This window comes from Bos grunniens, chromosome 22 (genome assembly GCF_055505025.1).
Source record: "Bos grunniens cultivar Pamir isolate PY7600 chromosome 22, Bosgru_T2T1.0, whole genome shotgun sequence".
Classification (NCBI taxonomy): Eukaryota; Metazoa; Chordata; class Mammalia; order Artiodactyla; family Bovidae; genus Bos; species Bos grunniens.
The window spans coordinates 48,471,260-48,488,919 of record NC_141186.1 but is presented as its reverse complement, the minus strand read 5'-3'; the positions used below and the strand labels follow the sequence as shown (position 1 = coordinate 48,488,919).

The 17,660-nt window shown below is 54.7% G+C and overlaps 1 protein-coding gene and 1 long non-coding RNA gene across 5 annotated transcripts in view; one reads left to right on the top strand and one right to left on the bottom strand.

Annotated features, from left to right (window-relative positions):
- Positions 1 to 5,604, bottom strand: part of LOC147348403 (uncharacterized) — a 10,146-nt gene extending 4,542 nt beyond the window's left edge. The window contains exons 1-2 of the long non-coding RNA XR_015151580.1: positions 5,387 to 5,604; positions 3,179 to 3,344 (exon numbers count right to left, since the gene is read on the bottom strand). This is a non-coding gene — a long non-coding RNA (uncharacterized LOC147348403). The remainder of the gene's footprint in view (positions 1 to 3,178; positions 3,345 to 5,386) is intronic.
- Positions 3,701 to 17,660, top strand: ITIH3 (inter-alpha-trypsin inhibitor heavy chain 3). Of its 4 annotated transcripts, none has more exons than XM_086367636.1 (22): positions 3,701 to 3,867; positions 4,516 to 4,536; positions 5,511 to 5,677; positions 5,767 to 5,871; positions 6,125 to 6,287; positions 6,826 to 7,292; positions 7,956 to 8,081; positions 8,385 to 8,501; positions 8,700 to 8,868; positions 9,454 to 9,579; positions 9,841 to 10,022; positions 11,713 to 11,898; positions 12,020 to 12,159; positions 12,829 to 12,983; positions 13,600 to 13,617; positions 14,671 to 14,694; positions 14,927 to 14,962; positions 15,123 to 15,236; positions 15,725 to 15,929; positions 16,615 to 16,787; positions 16,980 to 17,091; positions 17,407 to 17,660. In XM_086367636.1, exons 8-22 carry the CDS (start codon positions 8,478 to 8,480, stop codon positions 17,534 to 17,536), a joined length of 1,794 nt encoding a protein of 597 aa, XP_086223762.1. In that variant the 5' UTR covers positions 3,701 to 3,867; positions 4,516 to 4,536; positions 5,511 to 5,677; positions 5,767 to 5,871; positions 6,125 to 6,287; positions 6,826 to 7,292; positions 7,956 to 8,081; positions 8,385 to 8,477; the 3' UTR covers positions 17,537 to 17,660. The 4 variants fall into 4 exon arrangements, 3 of the variants coding, with proteins under 3 accessions (XP_086223762.1, XP_086223760.1, XP_086223761.1); XR_015151561.1 differs by having other exon boundaries at positions 3,724 to 3,867; positions 6,826 to 6,939; positions 16,985 to 17,091; XM_086367634.1 differs by having other exon boundaries at positions 3,725 to 3,867; positions 6,826 to 6,939.

Genomic DNA, 17,660 nt, shown 5'->3' with positions numbered 1-17,660 from the left:
AGTCCATTTTAGTTGATTCCTAAAATGTCAACATTCACTCTTGCCATCTCCTGTTTGACCACTTCCAATTTGCCTTGATTTGTGGACCTAACAATATTGCAGGTTCCTATGCAATATTGCTCTTTACAGCATTGGAATTTACTTCTATCACCAGTCACATCCACAACTGGTGTTGTTTTTGCTTTGGCTCCGTCTCTTCATTCTTTCTGGAGTTATTTCTCCACTGATTTCCAGTAGCATATTGGACACCTACCAACCTGGGGAGTTCATCTTCCAGTGTCCTATCTTTTTGCCATTTTAATACTGTTCATGGGGTTCTCAAGACAAGAATACTGAAGTGGTTTGCCATTCCCTCCTCCAGTGGACCACATTTTGTCAGAGCTTTCCACCATGACCCGTCTATCTTGGGTGGCACCACATGACATGGCTCATAGTTTCATTGAGTTTGACAATGCTGTGTTCCATATGATCAGATTGGTTAGTTTTCTGTGATTGTGGTTTTCATTCATTCTGTCCTCTGATGGAGAAGGATAAGAGGCTTATGGAACCTTCCTGATGGGAGAGACTGAGAGGAAACTGGGTCTAGTTCTGATGGGTGGGGCCATGCTTAGTAAATCTTGAATCCAATTTTCTGTTGATGGGCGGGGCTGCGTTCCCTCCATGTTATTTGACCTGAGGCCAAACTATGGTGGAGGTAATGAAGATAATGGTGACCTCCTTCAAAAGGTCCCAGGCACGCACTGCTGCACTCAGGGCCCCCAGCCTGCAGCAGGCCACCACTGACCCACACCTCCGCCGGAGGCTCCTGGACACTCACGGGCGAGTCTGGGTCAGTCTCCTGTGGGATCACTGCTCCTTTCTCCTGGGTCCTGGTGTGCACACGGTTGTGTTTGTGTGCTCCATGACTCTGTCTCCCCAGTCCTGTGTAAGCTCTGGTGGCTCTATGCTGGGGTTAATGGTGACCTCCTCCAGGAGGACTTATGCCAGACCCAGGTCTACTGCACCCAGAGCCCCTGCCCCTGCAGCAGTCCACTGCTGACCTGCACCCACAGGAGACACTCAAACACAGTTCTGTCTTAGTCTCTGTCGGGTCTCTGGGTCCTGGTGCGCCCAAGGTTTGTTTGAGCCCTCTGAGGGTCTCTGGTGGGTATGGGGTTTGATTCTAAATGTGATTTCGTGATTTCACCCCTCCTACCATCTTGCTGAGACTTCTCCTTTGCCCGTGGAAGTGGGGTATCTCCTCAAAGTCGCTCCAGCACCACGAAGCTGCCACTCCAGATCTAGATCTTTCTAAGTATTACTTACCATGAGCATGTGAAAAAATATATATATATATAATATATGGACTTGGAGTCCTGAAGAAGTCCTGCCAGGAACTAGAGGCTCACTCACTGCAGTCAGGGCCTCAGGAAGCAGTTCCCAGGCCTCCATCCTCCACTGGATTTCCCAGCTGGGGGTTGGCACTTCTGGGAGCAGGCAAATCTCCCCAAAGCAGAGACAGCCACTGCCCAGAAGCTCTGACTTCATGAATAGCAGCCCACTGACTCCTCACAATGGGGCCTGGAATGACACCTTCAGAATTTCTTTCCTGGCTTTGTCTGGGGGCCCAGTTGAAATGTGAAATTACAGGGTGTGGGGAGATGACCTTGTACTTTGGGGAGCCACTGGCCCTTCTGGCAAAGTGTGATGGGCCTCTACTCCCTTCTTTCCAGAGCATTGCTGTTTTTCTGGTCTTCTGTCTGGTTCCTGCCCCAAATGAGGACTCAGATTGACAGCACAGAGGCTGAGGCCCAGGGCTGCCCCAGGCCCAGGGACATAGAGCCCTGAGGGACAGCCCGTGAAGGTTCAGAGCCTAGCCCACTGTTTGGAGTATTCTGGGCTTCTTAAGGGAGGGCCATGGCCTGCCAGCTGGCTGGTCATCCTGAGCAAAGCCCTGCCTAACTAGGGCCTCTTTTTCCCATCCTATAGAGTAGAAATAGGGTGAACCTGAAGATGTCTTAGATTCCATTTAATTCCAAATTCTGTCTAATGACTCTGGCTCCCTCAAGTCCCCAGATGTCCCTCAGGGGCCTCTTGAGCAACCTCAGAATTTCCTATTATGAGTTGTTCCTCCCACAAAGCTCTAAGTAGTGAGGGATGAGGTGGCAGCCTGGAGGAAAGGGGCTGGGGGCGGGCATGAGGAGGGGCTGCTGGGCAATGCTGGCAGGACAACAGTTCTGCCACAGCCCCAGGGCCTAGCGGTCAGTGACTGCAGACACTGAAGGTGATTGCATGAACCATGTGGAAGGGCCCTTCTTCTTTCTGCTCCCAGGTGTCAGCCCAGAGCTGGGTGCCTGGTGGTAGTAGGGGTCACTATAAGAATTCAAGAGGCCGGAGGAGAGCAGGGACCCTCAGCTGGGCATCAGCAGTTCCCTTTGTTGATCTACCATCATTTTGCTAAGGTGGCAACTCTCTGTCTTTGCTTCTGTGGCTGCTGCCATTTCCAGTCACTAGTCCCCTCTTTCCTTGTGGCTTCTGCTGCCTCCTAGCTTCTGTTTCCTCACTCCATTTCTCTGCCCCCAGGAGTCAACTCTCTCTGTACATACCACAGTCAAATGAAGTCTTGGCTTTCAGTCAAGACCATAGTCTGATCCATACATGAGCTATCCTGTGACTAGGCATTCTCATTATCTCTGCTCAGTGGTGGCCAAGTGGGAGGGTCACTGGGTCATTTTGTTCAGAAAAGTATGGCCAGCACATGATGGCCACTCTGGAAGGTCTAGGGGCTGGCAGGGCTCTGGGATGGCCCAGAAGGACCCAGCCCCCACTGGGAGGCACTAAGACCGTGCCTCTGAGGCTGCCATGGTCCTGGACCACAACTCCAGCCTCACTGGGGACTTCTGGGAGAATGATCCTCCAAAGGGCCAAGGGCAGCTGAGTTCCTGGTCAGACTGAGAACACAGGGAGGAACACGACACATGGCCTGGTCCTCCAGGTGCTCAGAGTCTAGAGACAGTGATCAGATCCAAACATGCGAACCTCAACCAAACATTAACAGTAGAATGTAGGCCCTTTGGGAGCTTGGAGCCTGGAGCAGGGCTGTCTGTGCTCAGCTAGGGGACAAAAAAGGAAGAAGACATTTGGAGGGACAGAGAGAAGAGATGTGAGGTACAGAGAAGCGGAAGGTGGGAAAAGTTACCTTCAGAAAGCAACTTGGAGCTGGATCACAGGACTCGGGGATTGTCTTTCCCAAGGGGCACAGGAATCATAGAGGGTAATGAGGAAGGAGTCAGCCATGGAGATCCGAGTCTCAGGGTGGTAAGTCTGGTTTTGGGCCCTGGCCCTGATAAGTCTGGTTTTGGGCCCTGGAGAAGGGAGGTGAGATAACTGTGATCCAGGAGGCCAGACCAGAGGCTGTGCCCATGATGTGGTGACAATGCTGAGATGCCTTTTGTTTTAAATGTGAGTCCATATTCCATCATCATCACCCCCTCCCAGAGGGTCTCTGGGCCCGTTTGTCAACGCAATACTTCTGGCTTCCCCATGGGGCTCCGTGTCCCATGGCCACTGGGTGTTGAAGCCCTAACACTGTGGATGATACCCACCGAGTTACCTTGGTACAGGTAGATCCAGGCCCATCACTCCACCCATGCCCAGCTTCCCCAGGGGAACCTCCCGCCTCCTGCCCCTCCCACCCCCTGCTCTCCCGCCCCCGATGCAGGTCGATGACCCCACTTGGGAAAACATCAGGCTTGCTCATATAAGGAGCCCGGGGCCAGGCCAGCATGCCCAGCAATGGCGTTGGCTCAGTGGCCCTACCTCATCTTGGCCCTGCTCTCCGGCTTGGCAGTCTCTGGCTTCCCTAGAAACCCATCCCTGCTGCTTGGGGTAAGTCTGCCCCTTATTCACCAATAGGCAGGCAGGGAGGCCACACTGGGCAGTCCTCTGTAGAATGAGGAGGAGGCAGAGGCTGGGCAGTGAGCTGCAAGGAACAGGGCAGGGTATAGGGGGACCTGGGCCCCAGACCTGCTGTCAAATCTGATGAGACAGCTTCCCCGGGGGAGCTTAAATCTCTTGGGCCTCTGTTTGCTGACTTGTCAGGTGGGTGATGCACCACGATCAGCTCACCTCACTGAGAGGCTCTGGGGTTCATATATAGACAAGGGGAGAGGCCTCTAGGAATGGCCAGGCTGAGCTGCATGGGGTACAGTGGTGGTGGGGTCTGGAGGCCTGGGGCCTAGGGAGGGGCAGAATGAGTCGGGGTATATGGTGCAGGGGGAGAGCACTGACTTTGGCCCTCCCTGACACACTCCCCTAGACCTTCCCCCAGACCTCAGTCTCTCCATCTACTCAGAGCCCTTTCTACTCTGACATGTGGCTCTGGGTGGGTCCTCCATCCGGAGGCACCTCAAGTTGTGTGTAGGTACTGGGGGAGGTGGTCACTGCTGAACCCTGGCCTCAGCCCACAGCCTCTACTCAGGCCACGGTAGCCTTGGCCTTGGCCCGACCCCTGTGTTTGTCTTTGTTTTTTTCCAGAAACGGAGCCTCCCGGGAGGGGTGAGAACTTTCACAAGAGATGGGGCAGGGCAGAGCTGGTTGCCCAACAGCGGAGGAAGTGGGCGACAGGGGAAGGTCCCTCCAGCTGGCAAACTCCCTCATGGCCCCCTGCCCTGGCAGACCCCTGCTGCCTCCTGAGCCCTGGGAGAAAGCTCCAGGGAACCATGCCCCTCAGCCTCGCTGATGCAATGGAGGACCACCCTTCCACGGGTCCTTCTTCCCACAAACGCTTACCGAGTATTTATCAGACCCCATGCATGGGGCAAGAGACACACAGTGAATGACCCTGTGATGCCTTCGCGAAGCATCTTTATATCCATGTTCAATCCAGATGTCTCCCTAGAACATCCCTTGGCCCATTATCCCGTTGGAAAGAGGGTGCTGCGGGGCGTGAAGGCCCTCCCCATGCATCGCCCTTGGTACAGGAAATAAGGGCCTATTTGGGAGACAGAACCAGGCAGCTATCAAAGGACACAGGGAGCAGAATGGAGTGTGTGTGGACATGCTCTTTCTAAGCTGAGCTCTGGAAGATGAGCGGGAAGAGCTAGGAGCCAGCATGGTAGGGACATGGACTGAGCAGAGGAGGCAGGACCTGCCCAGCGGCCCCCAGAGCCATGGGGAAGGCTGTCCTGGGGGTGGTAGGGAGAATAGAAGGACTTTAAACAGGAGAAGGACAGGTCAAATTTGAGTTTTTACACCATCTCACTGGCTACAGCTGCATGTAAACCAGATTATAGAGCTAAGGAGGCAGAGCAGCCATCACAACAGTGGTGGCCAGTTAAAGGTAGCGACCAAAGATACTGCCCAGGCTTCTGACGTGTGTGACTGAGAGACTGGAGGGGCCACTTACCAGGCAGGAGCTTTGTAGCCCACAAAGGGGAGCTTGAAGGGGAGCAGCCAGGAGGAGGTCCTGGTTTCCAGGGGCCTCAGGCTGGCTGGTCACAGTCCGCTGATACACTGTCCCTCTCCCTCAGGCAGTCGATGGCATCGAAGTCTACAGCACCAAGGTCAACTGCAAGGTGACCTCCCGCTTCGCTCACAATGTCGTCACCACCAGGGCCGTCAACCACGCAAACACAGCCAAGGAGGTGTCCTTCGATGTGGAGCTGCCCAAGACAGCCTTCATCACCAACTTCACCTTGTGGGTGTCACCACAGCTTCTGGCTCTGGGCAGGGAGGGGAGTCTGGCTCAGCCTGAGCCCCTCCTTCCCCAACTCTCTATCTCTGCAGGACCATCGATGGTGTTACCTACCCGGGAAAGGTCAAGGAGAAGGAAGTTGCCAAGAAGCAATATGAGAAGGCCGTGTCCCAGGGCAAGACAGCTGGCCTGGTCAAGTAAGTGTGGACCCCCAGGCCTTGGGGAGAATGTCAGGGCTGTGAGGGCCCTCAGAGACACTAACAAAAGAACAGCAGCTATTATTATTACCTGGCAAAATGTGCTGTAATTCTTACAACGTTATCTTACTTTGAAGTTGAGGCAACCAAGGCTCAGTGTGGGTAGGGGGCTCTCCCAGGGGGAAACCAGAGGCCCAGGAAGCAGGGGGCTGTGCTCTTTCTGGGGCAGTCATTGTTTTTCATCCCCATTCAGGGCCTCTGGGCGGAAGCTGGAGAAATTCACGGTCTCAGTCAATGTGGCTGCAGGCAGCAAGGTCACTTTTGAGCTAACCTACGAGGAGCTGCTCAAGAGGCATAAGGGCAAGTACGAGATGTACCTCAAGGTCCAGCCCAAGCAACTGGTCAAGCACTTTGAGGTAACTGGCCACTCGCTTGTAGCCCCTGAGGGGATGGGGTGCCAGAAAGAGCCCTGGGCAGAGCCCACAGGAGGAGTATAGGAGCCCAGGCCCCAGCAACTGGCCAAGGAGGCGTGGGGGAATTACAGTGGTGCTGCCCACAGCACTTGGGCCAAAGGGAGGAGGCCAGACTACACCTGGACTATCCAGGTTGGGTGCTGGGCCCTTGAGGGCAACATCACCAAGTGTTTCTGTAATGCTGGTAACTGGTTACTTGGGCATTTTTACCTACATCAGAGTACAAAGCCAAAGGAAATGCTTTTAGTGGTAGACTCTGGGGCACCATATGGCAGGGAGTGGAAGAGCTTTGGGGTCAGAGTACCCAGCTGCAAACCCATGTGGTCATCTCCTTGCTGGGAGGCAGCAGGCTTGGGCGTCACAGAGTTGTCCTAGTGGCTGGTCCCCGCGCCACACTGACCCATCTCCTCACCCTTGTTGTCCTGGAGGCTGGGCTCCGCACTGTCACTAAGTGACATCCCGTGACACTTGGCCATTTCAGATCACGGTAGACATCTTCGAGCCACAGGGCATCAGCACCCTGGATGCTGAAGCCTCGTTCATCACCAATGACCTCTTGGGCAGCGCCCTCACCAAGTCCTTCTCAGGGAAAAAGGTGGTATAGATGCCTCTGGGGCCTGGGGGGAGGGAGCAGGGGCAGGAACACTGAGTCTAGCAAGGTGAGTTTGAACCTGGGGGTTTGACAGATGCAAGGGAGAGACAGAGAGAGAGAGAGAGAGAGAGTGTGTGTGTGTGTGTGTGTGTGTGTAGGTATGAGGCGGGGATCAGGGAGGGGGAGAAGTCTGTAACATCCCCTTTCTCCTAGGCCACCTGGGGCAGGAGTCAGGATGCTGGAGGCAGGGGGCTGTTTGCTGGTGATGACCTGCCAGAGGAACTGGGGTCTCAACTGCACTGGGGAGGGGACAGGGAAACCATTTATGAAGCCTGATCCTGTTTCACTTCGGGAAGGTAGGGCAGGCTGCTGGTCCCTGTTTTACAGAGAAGGAGACAGAGACCTGAGGGAGTTTTTCAGATCTGACTCCACATGAGTGGTGAAAGAAAGGGAAATTCATTCTTGGTGCTCATGGTTGGCTCTGGACCCCAAGGTCCCCAGCAATTCCAGGGGTCTTGCTGATCGTGGGTAGTGGATGAATACATGTTTACATGGACAGCAAACCTCAGTCAGGACTCCCAGGGCGAGGCTCGAGGAGCACACTCTCAAGAGGGCTGGTGACCTCTGCAGGCAGTGTCCCCGCCCAGGGCCCCCTCCTCACTCTCTACTCTGCTCCTTCCTTGCTCCTCTTGACAAAAAGCACACAGTGTCACCCAATGAGAAGTTCCTTTTCATAGTGCAGAATTCTCCTCCCTAAGTGGCTTCTAGGTGCAGACAGAGCTAAGGGACTTGTGAGGCCCAGAGAACCAGGAGAGTGAAAGCCTGGCTCAGATAAGGCCTCTAGCCTCCAAAGGGCTCCTGATCTCCGAGGCGGAGAGAGGTGCTCAGGAAGGCCAGAGTACCCCAGAGGGCGGCAGGACTCAGGCACTTTGCTGAGTGCCCAGGGCAGCCCCAGGCTGAGGTCTGCAGAAGGCAGGCCCTGCCCAAGCTGAGAGAGGCCCTCCATCACCCTCCCTCAGGGCCATGTGTCCTTCAAACCCAGCTTGAACCAACAGCGTTCCTGCCCAACCTGCACAGACTCCCTCCTCAAAGGAGATTTCATCATCACCTATGATGTGAACAGAGAGTCTCCCGCCAATGTGCAAGTAGGTACCTGCCAACTGGCTCTGCCAGGCTGATCCATCCCCTACTTTGCTCTGGTGAGGGCTGATGTGTGGAGGGACTGCAGCTTCATCTAGTAAAACAACCTTGATCTTCAGCCCAAGCATGAAGTTCCTGCAAGGCATGGGGACCACAGGCGGACCAGAGCCTTTATGTGGTGCCCCCTGGAGGCGGAGAAAGGACATCTTTATTTGGGGCTGCTAAAAGTCTGGGTTCTATTTTCAAGGGTAGCCAATGTGAGGTTGCTGAAGGGCCACTGGTCTCCAGTCTCCCTCTCCCCTTTCCAGATCGTCAATGGCTACTTTGTGCACTTCTTTGCACCTCAAGGCCTTCCGGTGGTGCCCAAGAGCGTGGTCTTCGTGATTGACGTCAGCGGCTCCATGCACGGTCGGAAAATGGAGCAGGTACTCTCCTTGGTGCAAGAGTGGCTGATGGATGGGAGACACAGGGAGATATTTTTAAAGTGGATGAAGCTAATATTCCAGTGAAAGAGAAGAAAGGAGGGCGGGATTTTTAAAAGGCACAAAGCCTCTTCTCCTGCAGATGGCAGGGCCCTGGGCCGGGAACATATCTTCTTGTCTGCTTGTCTTTCTCCTTCCCAGACAAAGGATGCCCTCCTCAAAATTCTGGAGGATGTCAAACAGGATGACTACTTGAATTTCATCCTGTTCAGTGGAGACGTGACCACTTGGAAAGACAGTTTAGTTCCAGCCACTCCTGAGAACATCCAGGAAGCCAGTAAATTTGTGATGGATATTCAAGACCGAGGAAGTAAGAACAGAGGGGAGGGAGCTACATCCTGCCATTCCTCTCTGCCTGAGCAGCCTGTTTCCCTTCTGCCTTGGCAGCAGAGACTTTGCTGGTCTGGGCCCTGCAGATCCAAGCTGTGGATAGAGGTGGGATGGAGAGTCCTCAGGCTTGACATTGCGGTGTCTTCTCTGTGGTCTAGGGAAACCCATTTCTTTCCAACCTGTGATCTCCACAAGGTAATGCCACAGAGAACTCTTATCCGTGGCAGTTTCATATGAAAGATGACAAGTGACGTCTACACTACTCCCCACTCCTCCCTGTGAGAGGAGCTGGCAGTCCATTTAACTGTTCTCCAATCACAATGTGTTCTTACAGTCACCATGTGCATCTATCCTTGCAGCAGCCCTGAGAGGCTGGTCCTCTTACTCATTTGAAAGACTAAGTCATCCATTCATCACTCACTGAGTCATCCAGTCAATATTTACTGAGTACCACTGCGCACAGGCAGGCAGGGTCTTTGGGCATGTGAGCAGGGACTGTTGTCTCGACTGCCTCCCCCTGGCACCCTGAGGATCCCCTCTCATGGTGCCTCTGTCTGTGTGCCAGTGACCAACATCAATGACGCACTGCTGAGGGGCATCAGTATGCTGAACAAGGCCCGGGAGGAGCATACAGTCCCAGAGAGGAGCACCTCCATTATCATCATGCTGACCGACGGGGACGCCAATGTGGGTGAGGCCGCGTGTGTGGCTCTGGCTGCCGCTCCTGGCGCTATAGCCAGCGTGCTGCACGACCTTGGGCAGCTCTCCCCAGGGTCCCCCGTGATCTGTGAGCCCCTGAAGGGCTCTGCTCGCCCCAGTGTCTGCTCACTGAGGGCTTGTGGCCATGACTCTGCCAGCTCTGCACAGGCAGGGGTCAGATCTTTGCAGACAGAGCTGGTCCAGACAGTTGCTGGGGCTATGGCTGTAGTGTAAATACCTCCTTCTCCCGCAGGTGAAAGCAGACCTGAGAAAATCCAAGAGAATGTGCGGAATGCCATTGGCGGCAAGTTCCCCTTGTATAACTTGGGCTTTGGCAACAATCTGAATTATAACTTCCTGGAAAATATGGCCCTGGAGAACCATGGGCTTGCCCGGCGCATTTATGAGGATTCCGATGCCAACTTGCAGTTGCAGGTGTGCCTTGCCTCATATCCCTCTGGGAATGGGGAGCTCACTACTTCCTCAAGAAGCTGTTCCACTGTGTGACGATTTAAGTTCTTAGAAAGAACTTCCTCTCGGGTTGAAATCTCTCTCTGGTCACCTCTTCCCCATCAGTACAGGTTCTGATTTTGTCCACAGGCTGCACAGAACAGACCTGCTTCCTCCGTAGGACTGCCATATCAGATCTAAGACCTCCAGTTAAATAGGAACTTCTCATAAACAATGAATAATTTTTTAGCAAGCATGCTCCAAACAATGAACAGGACACTGTACTTAGTTTGCTGTGCTGTGTTAAGTTGCTCCAGTCATGTCTGACTCTGTGTGACGCCATGGACTCTTCTGTCCATGGGAGTCTCCAGGAAGGAATACTGGAGGGGGTTGCCACACCCTACTCCAGGGGATCTTCTAACCCAGGGATTGAACCCCTGTCTCTTACGTCTCCTGCATTGGCAGGAGGGTTCTTTACCACTAGTTCCACCTAAGAAGCCCCACATTTAGTTTGCTAGTGCTGCCTTAATAAATTACCATACCCGGGCGGCTTCCACAGGCCATTGTTAGTGGTGGTTGCTCAGTCATGTCCGACTGTTTGTGACCCCATGGGCTGTAGCCTGTCAGGCTTCTCTGTCCATGGAATTCTCCAGGCAAGAATACTGGAGTGGGCTGCCATCCCTTCTCCAGGGTATCTTCCCGACCCAGGGATCGAACTTGGATCTCCTGTATTTCAGGTGGATTCTTTACCATCTGAGCCATCAGGGAAGCCCTACCTGGGTGGCTTCCACAGCAGACATTTATTGTCTCATATGTCTAGAGGCTGGATGTCCAAGATCAAGATGCTGGCAGGGTTGGTTCCTTGTGAGAGCTAGGAGGGAAGGCTCTACTCTAGACCTCTCTCCTTGGCCTGTCAATGGCCATTTTCTCCTTGTATATCTTCATATCATTTTCTCTGTGGGCATGTCTGCCTCTGGGTCCAAATTTCCCTCTTTCAAGGACACCAGTCATACTGGATTGGAGTCCATCCTAAACAACTCATTTTAACTTGATCTCTGTAAAGAGCTTTTCTCCAAATTTAAGGTCATGTCCTGAAGCACAGGAGTAAGGATTTTCACCTGTGTATTTTGGGGTTACAAAATGTGTCCCTATGACAGCTGTACTTATACTAAAAAGTAACCTGTCACTTACCTGTTATTCAAATGTAAGTCATGCCCTGCATTTTCATTTGCTAAATCTGGTAGCCCCTCTCCTCCCCAGCACAGGCAGTGCCTCTCCACCTCTGCAGTGGAGCCCCCGGCCTTCCTCCTGAGTCTCCTGGTCTCCACGCTCTCACTCCACGTCAGCTTCTCTAGTCAGCCTCCACTCTTCCTCTTCTCCTTTTTACTTTCATTTCAACAAACAAACATTTCTTGAATCCTATGTGTCAAGAACTCTGTCCTTTCCTTTTCTATTCTTCCCAGTCTCTAATTGGGATGGCGGGGGCATTGAGGAGGAGGTTCCCCAAACTGAAGGACACAGTCAGGGCCAGGTGGAAGTGGAGATCAGGAGCTGGACTGGCCTAGCTTGAGAGATCCAGCCACCTGCAGAAGCACCAGTGGGAACCTGCCCACCCTGTCCCCTCCCTGCCTGCACTGGTGGCCTGAGATGATCAGGGCCCCCATCTGAACTCTAGGGCTTCTATGAGGAGGTGGCCAACCCACTGCTGACAGGCGTGGAGGTAGAGTACCCTCAGAATGCCATCCTGGACCTCACCCAGAACAGTTACCAGCACTTCTATGATGGCTCTGAGATTGTGGTAGCTGGGCGCCTGGCGGATGAGGACATGAACAGCTTTAAGGCAGCTGTGAAAGGCCACGGGGTAAGCTGAGCCGGGGGCCTTCTTGTGTGCTGGGGGTGGGGGACCTACCGATGCAGCCTCTGAAACAGGCCCACCTGGCTCCAGGACACTAGCCTCTCGCCTCCTCCCACCCCCATCCCAGGCCATAAACGACCTGACCTTCACCGAGGAAGTGGACATGAAGGAGATGGAGAAGGCCCTGCAGGAGCGGGACTACATTTTTGGGGACTACATTGAGCGGCTCTGGGCCTACCTCACCATCGAGCAGCTGCTGGACAAACGGTGACCCTAGCCCACCCCTCACACAGCGAGGCCCTGCCCTGACCCCCAGCCTTGCCTCAGCACCTACCTGTGCACCACCCCCCATGCTGGCTATGCTCCAGGAGAGCCCAAGAGGAGGAAACTTTCACCTTGCGACGTGCACCTCCATGCCCACTGCAGCTGCCCAATCCTTCTCTTGGCCAGGCCCCCATGGCCTGTTTTTCCTGGAGCAGAGAGGGTCTGTGATGGGGGGCTCAGGCAGGAGCCTGGGAGCATCTTGAGGGCAGGGATGAGCCTTGACATCCTGTCCCCCACACCCAGCATGGGTCTGCAGAGATGCTGAGGAGGAACATAACGGAAGGCTGAGACCCCAGCCCTCAGCCCCAGGGGGCAGAGCTTGGCCATGCGAGGGGGCCATGTCAGCCTTCTGTTGGGCTGGATTGGCTGGGAAAGATGCTGGCACTCAGCATGTGAACACCATGGTGACCGACTGGCTGTGGCCATGTTGAGCCCCTTGTGGTTTTCACCTGGAGAAACAGGCCCAGAGAGGAATCAGGGCAGGTCCATCTATCCCAGGGAGCCGATGAAACCATTTTCTCTGACTGCTAGTGGGCTCCATCCTAGGGGACACCCATTGGGAGAGGTGGAGGGGGTCTTGGGCTGACCCTCCCACCCTGCCCGTCCCCACAGCAAGAATGCCCAGGGTGAGGAGAAGGAGAATCTCACGGCCCAGGCCTTGGAGCTGTCCCTCAAGTACCACTTCGTGACTCCGCTGACCTCCATGGTGGTGACCAAGCCTGAGGACAACGAGAACCAGACGGCCGTTGCCAACAAGCCCGGAGAAGGTAGGCACAGACGGTGGGGGGCCACAACTTGGATGCCTCCTTCCAGGCCCCTGACCCTGGGTGCCCTGAAAAGAAGTGGGCCTGCTGAGAAAGGCAGGTCTAGGAGGCATCAGAGGAAAATTGGCCAACGACCGGGGAGGGTGTTATAGAGGGAGGGAAGCCATTAGTGTGACTAGTGGAATGTAGGCATGAATAGGAAGAGCCTTGAAATCTCTAAAGGGGGCAGGGTGTCCAGGATCATTTCTAGGAAAAGGACTGAGGTTGCAGCATGGAAGTGTTGTTAGATAAGACGAAGCACTTCCGACCTAAAAGTTCAGCCTGGAGCCAGCACCTGGGGATTGTGAGAGTAAGAGGCCATGAGAGCTGGAGGCTGGGACCAGGCCTGGTCAACCAAACGCCATGAGTTCAGTGTCCTGAGGGTCCCTGCAATTGGCACTGGGAGATATGGGAGGTAAAGAGCCAGTCTGGGCCAGGCCTCTGCCTCCAGGAGCTCCTGCTTCCTGTGGGGGCACACATGACCCATGGCTGGCCGGCCAGGCAGTGAGTCAGTCACTAGGGCCCTGAAACTGGGGTTCTGTGGCCTCCAACCCCATGGTCTCCTCTTCCTCCCTTGCAGGGCCTCTGGATGCAGAAGGTGAGCTTCAGCCAGCGGCTGATGAGTTTCCCAGGAGGAGGTCAAGACAGGACCAAGGAGGCCTTTCCAATCACCCAGGGGACCCACCACCCAGGAAGGGGCCACCAGGACACCTGAGCTCAGCTCCCAGCTCTACTGCCAACTCACCAGGGGCCAGGGCAGGGCTCTGTTTACTCTGAGCCTCAGGGTTCTCATCAGCTGACAAAGGGGGCGCTTCCCCTGCCCAAGGAGGGACAATTGGGATGAAAGTATTCTGTGACCTGCAAAAATGAGTAACTCAGTTAGTTACTCAGTAACCCCACAGCAAAGCTTTGAAGGAGGCCTCTTACGGTTCCCATTTTACAGAGAGGAAACTGAGGCATGGGGAAGTTAAGTTCCTTTGCTCAAGGACTCGTTCAGCAGGGGACCCAGCCAGGACTTTGGCCCAGGCAGCCTAGTTTTGGCACCGGCTCTGGAGTTCACAGCAGTCTGTGCTTGTCTCATTATGGAACTGGAACCTCATCCCCACACCATCAGGCAGGACGTCCCCAGCCCCTACCGGCCTGCCTTGTCTCTATCCACACAGGCTGTTCTAACCAAACAGTGTATTTCGACTGGGTCACGGCTCTGCCCTCTGAACAGCCCTGTGAGATGTAGTCACTGGTGCACGTGTGTGTGAGTGTGTGTGTAGGTGCATGTCGGTGCATGTTTTGCTACTGAGGACAACAGTCACCTGTGAGCCTCATTCTACTCCAGCCTCGGGACTGTAGTTTAGGGTGGCAGACAGAATTGCTCGTGACAGAGACACTGATAACCTAATGGCTTTTATTTTAGCCACTTGGAAATGCCGATCCCCTGCATTAACATTAGGCCCCTACTACCACCAGCCCTAGAAAGGGATTCCTTGGGGGCACCCCATTTCTGAAGCCTAAACTTACGGGGTCACATTCCCACCTCTGTCAGCATTGGGGCCCCACTGGGGACAGCAGCCCCAAGACAGGCAGAAGGCCTGGGGTTCGGGGGAGGGAACCCCCTAGACCTTGCTCACACTTACCCTTTGGCTTCTTTTTTCAGAGGTCCCGTCCATGGCTTACCTGAGTGAGTATGTGCCAGCTGCCACAGAGCGCGGCCCTGCATGGTTCCCCTCGGGAGTCTTTCCTGAATCAGCTCTCTGGAACAGGCAGATGGCTGGGGGGTCCTGAGGAGATGGGGGGAGGTTAAGAGCATTAGGGAGCCTGAAGGTGAGGGGCATGAACCAAACTCTGGGTGGGGGTCTTGGTGCCTCCCCTGGCCTGTTTGTTTCGCTCAGCCCTCTCTCTTTCGTCCACAGCCAGCTACCAGGCTCCCCAAACACCCTACTACTACGGTGAGTTTCCCAGCTTCCCCAGGTCGAGGCTCTGGGCCTAGGACCTCAGGCAGGCCTCCTGCCTGTCTAGGAGTCCATCCCACAGGGACTAGGAGGCAAGGGGAGGTCCCTGGAACAGTGAAAGATCCCGAGAGCCAGCCTCTTCTCTGTGTGTTCTCAGTGGATGGGGACCCCCATTTCATCATCCAAATTCCAGAGAAGGATGATGCCATCTGCTTCAATATTGATGAAGACCCAGGCACAGTGCTGCGCCTCATTCAGGACCCTGTCACAGGTGGGGGCCATGGACTGGGGCCAGGGGCCCTTCCTGAGACGGCCTGGAGCCCCCAGGGTGGACACATGGGCCAGGCTCACTCTGCCCCAAATGCACCCATCTTTAAAGGTAGATTCCATCCTGTAGGGATTTCATATTCCATCCACAGCCACAGGGCCAGGGGTAATGGGGAGACGGTTAGAGTTAAGGCCTGCCTGGGCCTATGGGCAGGACTCACCCTGGGCGTGAGGAATAGTGTTTCTCTGGACAACACTCCCTGGCCCAGACAAGGGGCAGTTCAACAAGGTGGGCCCTCAGCCACCAGTGTGATCCCAATATGTCTAGGAACAGATAGGACTGGCTCTCAAATCCTGGTCTGTCAACTGGGAGACCTGGGTCCCCCACTGGGTTATCCCTCAGGAGGTCTGGCTGAAGGGGAAGCTGTGACCCTAAAAGACCAGTCTGGACTTAGGTCTTGCTGGTCTCTCATTGCCCCACCCATCTGGCAGGCCTCACAGTTAACGGGCAGATCACTGGTGAGAAGACAGGCCGCTCAGATTCCCAGACCAGAAGGACTTACTTTGGCAAACTGGGCATTGCCAGTGCTCAGATGGACTTCCGGATTGAGGTGACACGGGAGAATATCACCCTGTGGAATGGGGACTCACTGAGCACGTTCAGCTGGCTGGACACAGTCATGGTCACACAGGACGGGTAAAGCCCTGCTGCTGGGTCTCTGAGGGGTGATGGAGTGCGAGGGTCTTAGGGGGAATTTGAACAAATCCCAGAAGATCCACGGGGTTAACAGGAGAGACCAGTGGCCTCAGCTCCCACTCTGGGAAAGGTGAACATGGTGGCCCCCAGCCCAACCCTGGGGCTCCCCACCAAAGGCAGACAGATAGGTGGCTGGACAATTCACAGGACAACTTGAAGGAAGGGCTGTGTGGACAAAAGCATTAGGTGGACCTGGCAGGCTGATGATGACAAAGATTCCTGTGTGCATCAGCTCTGGCTGAGCTCACTTGTTCTCAAACTCCTCTGCCTCTCCTGCACCTTCAGGTCACCCCCAAGCTGGGTGGGCAGGGCTACAGTGTTAGTCCCATGGAGGTTCAGAGAGGGGCAGAACCTACCCAACGTCACACAGGAAGCCCAGTGGCCTAGCTGGGGCTTGATCCCAGGTCTCCAGACCCCCAGGACAGCCCCTCGTCTGCTTACGGAGTAGCAGGAACCCACTCAGTGCAGGGCGAAGTCATTGTCCATAAGCATCTTCTCTCCAACACCCCTGACAGTTTCTGGAGTCTGTGTGCTCTCAGATGTCACGTTTCCTGCTCTGCCCTTGATTCAGACGCCTGGTATCATGGCCACTGGGCCCCACTGCTGACCTTTTCTTCTCTTCTAGGCTATCTGTGATGATCAACAGGAAGAAGAACATGGTGGTCTCCTTTGGAGACGGGGTTACTTTTGTGGTTGTCCTGCATCAGGTGTGGAAGAAAGAGCCTGCCCACCATGACTTCCTCGGCTTCTATGTGGTGAACAGTCGTGGGATGTCAGCACAGACACATGGGCTGCTGGGTATGAAATCTTAAAGCTTCAGGTCGTTCAGGCCACATGGTGGAGGGAAAAAGCCACGTGAAAGGGCCATCTTAGTCACCCTGGACCCAGCACTCAACACCCCACCCAGCCTTTGCATCAATCCTGGAAGGCCAGTGGCCTTGTCCCGTATGGCGGAGGTAGGGTTGACAGTGTGAATGTTTTTATTCCTAGGACAGTTCTTCCACCCCTTTGACTTTCAAGTGTCTGATGTCCACCCAGGCTCTGACCCCACAAAGCCAGATGCCACAATGGTGGTGAAGAACCATCAGCTGACAGTCACCAGGTGAGGGGACCCTGCTGATGTCCTCAGACTGCTGGGTACGAGATAGGAGGGAAGAGCTCTCTCTACCTACGCACGTCAGCCTGGCTGGCTCTTGTCTTCCATGGGATTCCCTTGTTTCCCTCTGGGCTTTTGGCTCCCTCTAATCAGGAAAAAGCCAAATCTGGCCCCCTAGAAGGAGTAACCACATGACCTCACTCTTGACCAGAGTCTGGACTCGTAGAATTGGCAAGTTCACACCCCCTTTCAAGTTTAGGTCCATGAACGTGGCCATCTTGCCTACCCTGCACATCACAGCCTCTCTCTCCTTTCTTTCAGGGGCTCCCAGAAGGACTATAGGAAGGACATCAGCGTCGGCAGGAATGTTGCCTGCTGGTTCGTCCACAACAATGGGCAAGGGCTGATCGACGGCATCCACAGAGACTACATTGTCCCCAACCTGTTCTGAGTTGATACGCCAACTCCTGCTGAGATGGCCAGCCCAGCCTGCCTGGCATCTGGAACAGAGGCACAGAGTGGGGCGTGATAAAAGGCTGTGACAATAAAGGCCAAGAAGGAACTGGACTGCCCCC